A 7,004-nucleotide genomic window follows, 5' to 3' on the forward strand; every position below is an offset into this window, starting at 1 on the left:
CAATGATTTCTTGGATGACAGGTTGTTACAAGTGCCTAACTTCAGTCACTTGAAAAGAAAGCCTTTTAAAAAAATGTGTTGACATATCTATTCTAAAAATTGCCAACACAAGATAGGCATGTGAAAATTGAGACAACCAAAATACCAAGAGTTGGTTGGAAGTCATATACTGTCATATCCTCTAATGCTATGAGCATTTTTTTTTTTGTAAATAACTTTGTCTCTGGTAGGACAAAGATCACAAGGATCAAAATTCAGAAACTGTCAAGGAAGTAAACAACAGAGATACACAAAGGACAGATAAAATCAAATTACAACAGAATGGGAACTCTCAACCAAATGAAGAAAGCCTCTCAATTAAAATGGAAGAGGTTTAGAGCAAAGAATGGACGTTTGACTCAACTAAGGAATGAAATCCAAATATTTTTATTTCCCAGAATGAGGAAGAAAATGTCAAAACAATCAACTTGAATATGTTGATAGTACTAGTAGCTCTTCCAATTCTTTTGATAACTTTTTTGTCGTCATACTCTAAAGCAAGAGAGCACGGACCAGTAGTTATACCATAAAAAGGCAGATGTTATCAGAACTATTAGTCTAAAAATACATGCATTTCTGTGATGGCTGTACTTATTTGTAAAATGATTTATGTTAAGTCTTGTTGTAAGCTATTCCAAATAAATAGAAACTCAAAGATGTAAACCTGTCCTATCAAAAAAGTTGATATGCATTGAAAGTTGTTTAAAATATTGCTTGTTGATGAATTCTGTATTGTCTTACCTTATAGGTTAAAAAATCCACAAAAACAATATGTACTGTTTATTCTTGGAAGTGGTGTGTAAGTATATATGTTTTCTTTTGTTGCAAATGGCAACTATAGAAAAAGGGTTTTTAAACATAAACAAAGTTTTATGGTTATGTTTAATGCCCACTGACTGCTATGTTTTTCATTTGCTCATTGCTTGAGTTTCTTGGGGTTTATTATTTAAAACAATTTCTTACTAATATTCCTAAAACAAATATTTCTTTTAAAGTATTTGAGAAGTGCATGCTACTTTCCTGTTCTTAAAAGGAATATTGTGATATTATAGATAATAGGTTAGCTTATTGGATTATTTTGGGGTTTGGTTTTGTTGTTTTCTTTTCTCCTTCCAGAAGTGAGCACACCTGTATGATATTATCAGACGTTATATCTTTGTTTTGAGACATACTGCAGTGTCTGTTCAGTTGCAAATAGTACAGGTGCCACTATGAAAATATTTTTTTATTAAAAAAAAACAACAAACGAGAGCACAAGCAAAAGCTTTAGTGCCTTCTTAAAATGTGGTATTTTCTAGAAACATATATGTGATAATACTCCTTTTCAGCTAAATCTTACATGTTCTCTTTTGCTATTTTGCCATCACGTTACTGTAGACAAGACTAAGTCATTTGTCAGAATGGTTGCTTAATTCACTTGTTAAAATATTCAAGTTCCATTTTTATTTTTTTATTTTTAGAAGAGATTTATAGGTGAAAACAAAGATTAATTTTGGGGACCACCAGTGTACTAAAGTAGCATCTGAATACAAAGTATTTTTTGATCACCTACATCAGACAGCCCTTTAGACATTTGATCTACATTTGGATGGCTTTAATCATTACCTCTCCATCATTTTCTCTAATACCTGTTGAGTGATATCAAAGGAATTGTACTGATGGGGGGACAAAAAATTTGGGGAAAAATGTTCTAATTTACAAAGGATTTGTATGGTAGGTTGTTGTTTTTTTTTCATTCTTTGGGGAGAAAGCATGTAAGAAAGAGAATGAAAAGCAAATATTTTTGTCAAGTCAAAATATGACTTGTGCTATTTGAACTAATCAGTTTCATCATTGTGAGATGTCTTAAAGTCATATCTTTAGAACTTGTACCTAATCAAGTAGATTATTTTTAATACAACTTAATACAATCAAATGACTATATTGCCTTAATTCATGGGAAGAATTTCTTTCAGTTAAAAGCAAGAAACAAAACAAACAACAACAACAAAAAACAGTTTCTTTTCATTTGCATAGTTAATTCTTATGGAAGGAAAATCAAAACACAGTAAAGGGAATGAGAAATAAGCCCAATTTATAAGGTAATGAAACCCAATTTGACAGTGAAGCTGATTAATTGTTCTTATTTTTTGTAGGATTTAATGTTCTTGCCACTGTGTCCATTTAAGACTAGAAAGTGCTTTACCGTATAAAGTATAGACAGTAATTTTTGTAATATTTAAGCCATATGCTGTTGGCTGGTAAACAGCTTATTCTGATTAAAAAAATAATAAATCTGTATGCTTATGGAAAGACTGTGAAGTATCATGTCTTGCAACAACAGCTGTCTTATAATGTGTAAGTAGCATAAAGCAAAGAGATTGTATACTTGTTATCTTTGGCACCGTTTCACTAATAAAATTAGGTATTTTAGAGGGAAGTTTCTGTTGGCATGTACATATTAAAGGAATAATTTTAGTTGATCATCTGGTCTTATTCAGGTAGCTTATTTTGATTTGAAATGTGGATACAAGTGAAAATATACATATATTATTTATAATATCTTAAAAAAGCTAAGTTTCTCCTCTGAGAGAAATTAGAATTCTTGTAGCATATTGTGTTTCAGTTACTTAGTTTGATTTCCTGCATTTTGTTATTCTAAAATTGCATAGCTTTACTATATAGCAGTTACATAGTTTAATATGTAAAGGATTGTGCACAGTTAGATAAGAAAAAATACGTTAAAAAAAATGATAAATAAGGATGGCAGCCTTACTAGCTAGTTTATCACATGTAAGTCCATATGCAACATATTATGTCATATTGTATGTGAATTAAAGGTTAGTTTAGAAAAAAGTGTTAAAGACCAAAAGGAGGGGGGGAGGAAATACACCAAATACACACACTTCCTTCACACCCCAAGCCATACCTTTATATTTTCTAGTTTTGCTTTGCACATACTTTACAGATTTGTGAGGGTTGTAAAGTTTTATTTATTTGTATTAGGGGGTTTACAGTTCTCCTCTTCCTAAAATGCTGCCACTAGAGAACTAATGTTCTGCAAAACACCTGTCTCCATAGAGGATAGATCATTTTTAAATCAGTAGTGTAGCACAGTAATGAAGTTCATGCTTGCTTCACCAGGATTGTGTAAATTAATCGTGTTTGTGCTTGCTACACACATTAAATGTGTCTAACTTTCACTGGAAGCCCATTATCTTCATTGTAATAAGTTTGCATGCTGAGCTCCAATGACAGGTTGTTTGGGTTTGCACTTTATAAAATAGATTTTCTTACTCGTTCACTCTCCCTTTCTCCTTCACCACCCCCTTATCCTCCTTGATCGCTCTCCCTTCCTCCTTCACCACCCTCTTATCCTCCGAGCTTGTTACAATAGCTCTCCAAGATATTGAATATCCTTGGGATACTCAGACCAGCGTGGTCTTGTTGTTATGCCTCCTGAATGTGCTTCAGGTTTTGCTTAAAGTTAAACAACTACTTAGGAAGCTCATCCAGAGATCTGCCCGGAGGCAGGATAGTTGTGAGTGGCAGGGAGTATGGGAGGATATGGGCAGGCATCTAGAGCAGTGGGCACCCCCAGTGTTTTGGAAATTCACCCCTGAACAACTGCAAAATCCTAAAAAAACTGGCAGAATGCTTGAAAAAACGTGTAATGACTCCGACAGTTCCAAAGTGACACAAATCATTGTAACGTGCTGGGGCCTGACTCATGCCTATCGAGTTGCAATTGATACTACTATCAACTTAGTGACAGACCCTGCGGCCACTCCAAGTCCTGTGACAGATCGAATGGCCACTCCGACCCCTACGATGGGCTCTGCAGCCGCTCCAGCTCCTGCAGCCGCTCCAGTTCCTGCAGCCGCTCCAGCTCCTGCTCCTGCAGCCACTCCAGCTCCTGTGGCTGGGTCAGAGAAATAAGCTGTAGCAGTGCAAGTTGACCCTGCAGAGAAGGTGAAAAAATGGTATAGAGATTCAGGTCGTTTAGAACACAGAGAGTCTTCTGCCAAATCTAGGTATAGAGACGACGATTCTTGGCCATCAGGGATTCAGGAGGAGGAAGGTGAGGATGCCGAAAAATCAACAGTAACTACCCGAAACCTATACGAGAGTGAGCTACAAGATGTGCGAAAAGATTTTGGTCATTGTATAGGTGAGCAGCTTGTCACCTGGCTGCTCCGGTGCTGGGACACTGGAGCCAATTGTGTGGAATTAGAGGGCAGGGAAGCCAGGCGGCTGGGATCCCTTGCTAGAGATACAGGCATTGACAAAGCAATTGGAGATGGAGCACAATCTCACAGCCTCTGGAGGCGTCTCCTCTCAGCTGTGAGGGAAAGATATCCCTTCAAGGAAGAACTTGTATGTCTACCAGGCAAGTGGACCACTATGGAGAAGGGAATCCAGTACCTGAGGGAATTAGCCATACGGGAAGAGATTTATGAGGATCCAGACCTCAGACAAACATCCACAGATCCAGATGAAGTCAGGTGTACACGACCCATGTGGCGGAAGTTTGTACGGAGTGCACCATCATCATATGCCAGCTCATTGGCAATAATGGCCTGGAAAGAGGATGAGGAACCCACAGTGGATGAAGTGGCTAAGCAACTCCGGCAGTACGAAGAAAGTCTCTCCTCTTCCTTACAGGCCTGCGTCTCAGCTGTGGAGAAACTTTCTGAAGAGTTCCACCAACTTAAAGAGAATCTATCTTCTTCCCCACCTGAACCAACCAGTGTCCACCGACCAAAAGAGAACACTTGGGAGAAACTTTCTGAAAAGTTTCACCAACTTGAAGAGAGATTATTTTCCTCCCCACCTGTACAAAGCAGTGTCTCAGCTATCAGGGGTAGGCGTTCACCCACACAAGGAAGATGATATGGTGGGTACTCACCCCGTGCTACTCTGTGGTTTTACTTACGAGACCATGGAGAGGACATGAGAAAATGGGATGGAAAATCTACCGCGACCCTAGAGGCACGGGTACGTGAGTTGCAAAATAAAACAATTGGGAAAAAGGGATTCTCTGAAAAGCTTGCTGCTCCAACTTCAAGCAGACAGTCCTTCAAACACAGAAACGAAGAAGATTCTGACCAGGGTTAGGGGGGCCCTGCCTCCAGCCAGGGGAAGGAAAGGGACAATCAAGTTTATTGGACTGTGTGGATTCGATGGCCTGGCATGTCAGACGCACAGAAGTATAAGGCTTTAGTAGACACCGGTGCACAATGTACTGTAATGCCATCGAGCTATAAAGGGACAGAGCCCATCTGTATTTGTGGAGTGACAGGGGGATCTCAGCAGATGACTGTATTGGAGGCTGAAGTGAGTCTGACTGGGAATGAGTGGCAAAAGCATCATATTGTGACTGGCCCGGATGCTCCATGTATCCTTGGCATAGACTACAGAAGAGGATATTTCAAGGACCAGTATTTAAGAAAACAGATTCTGACATTTGAGAAGGAGAGGAACAGTTGATGTTTTTTTGATTGCTATTGTGGGTAACTTCATTTGATAACGAATCAGCATCTTTTGAATAATCTGAAACAAAAATTTAATTAGACATACATCTGTTTAATAACCATTTGAAGTGTTTATGTTATGGTGTTTAGAAACTGTATCTTGTTCTTCAGTGATATTTATTACTGGAAAATAGCATATAAGCTAACACCTTTGCAAACTATAAACTCACAAAAGACTGTTGGCGATAGTTCCTATTTTATGAAATATTGGGCTTGACATAAATAGCCCTCAACTGTTAAAGAAATTGAACTTGTTGCTTTATTCCAAGTTTCCTTGGTATAAGCTAGTGTTACATACTGTTGCATAATGCAATATTTCCCAAAAATATCCATCAAATGATTTTCTGTTTTTGCAATAACTCCAAAGTTTTCAATTGCATGAATCTATTAGCCCCTATGAAAACCAAGTACACTGCTTCACATGCAGAACTTTGAAAGCATACACAGTTCCTTCTTAAACATATCAAGTGTGTTCAAGCTAACAGTCCCCCAAAAGAGAAGACACACTTTCCCCCTCTGCTTTTAAACTGATGACAAGAATCAAGAAAATTAGGATGTCAATACAACTTTCTTTACCCCATACTCAAGTAAGTGTAAGATACTAAAGAATTCTTTTCTACTTTCATTGCTTAACATGAGAATTGATCGTCTTTCTTTTAAAACACACAAATTAAATAATATTTTACATAATTTAATTAGAAAAAATAGCCATTTTGAGTCAAGAAATCATCTGAATCACATAACACCTGTTGCTTTTTATGTTATCTAACCTTTATTATTGCTGAGAGCTACCATTTTTGGTTGGTTTATCAAGGTTTCTATCCGCAGTGGTTGCATTTCTGCCATTTTCATCTCTTCATCAGAGGAGAGTTCTGAATCCTGTTAAAGGAAAAAAAAACTGAATGCTGTGCATTTTAAATAAGTACTTAAAGGTTAAGTAAGTGCCATCTAAACTGTCATCCACTAAATAATAAAAGAGAAAAAGAGTAATGAGCAACATAACATAACAGCTGTGTAGTGCGTTTGTAGTGCAAGTCAACTGAACTTAGTAACTTTTGCCACAGAATTATCTTTAGGAAGCAGCATATACTGGCTTGATTGTCAGTGATGAACGCCATGGGAATGATAGTCAAACTGGTGGTAACTTCGGCTGCAAGAACCTACTCAGAGCAAGGAGATGCAACTTCTGTTTCACCGCTGGAGAGAACCTCCAGTTCAGCTTATATCAGAAGAAAACAACACCTATCATTTTACATCATCATTTAATGACATAGTAATAGATATTAACATGATGTGACAAATAGTAACAGATAAGGAAGTATTTATGCTATTGCATTACAACTTTTTTTGTCCCACTATCAGTGGAAAAGGGGTTGCAATTTATTCCTTTTCTCTCTGCAGTTACTTTCCACGTGTTGTAAAGCTGTTCTTGTGCATCTCCTCCCCTGCCTC

General features: G+C 37.4%; 1 protein-coding gene across 1 annotated transcript in view; it reads left to right on the forward strand.

The window, feature by feature from the left end:
• Positions 1-2,026, forward strand: part of LOC116501395 (splicing regulatory glutamine/lysine-rich protein 1-like) — a 75,277-nt gene extending 73,251 nt beyond the window's left edge. Inside the window, exon 12 of the mRNA XM_032206927.1 lies at positions 231-2,026. Within this exon, the coding sequence (XP_032062818.1) occupies positions 231-377 (147 nt within the window). The 3' untranslated portion in view covers positions 378-2,026. The remainder of the gene's footprint in view (positions 1-230) is intronic.
• The last annotated feature ends 4,978 nt before the right edge of the window (positions 2,027-7,004 follow it).

The sequence above is a fragment of the Aythya fuligula genome, chromosome W, assembly GCF_009819795.1.
Source record: "Aythya fuligula isolate bAytFul2 chromosome W, bAytFul2.pri, whole genome shotgun sequence".
Classification (NCBI taxonomy): domain Eukaryota; kingdom Metazoa; phylum Chordata; class Aves; order Anseriformes; family Anatidae; genus Aythya; species Aythya fuligula.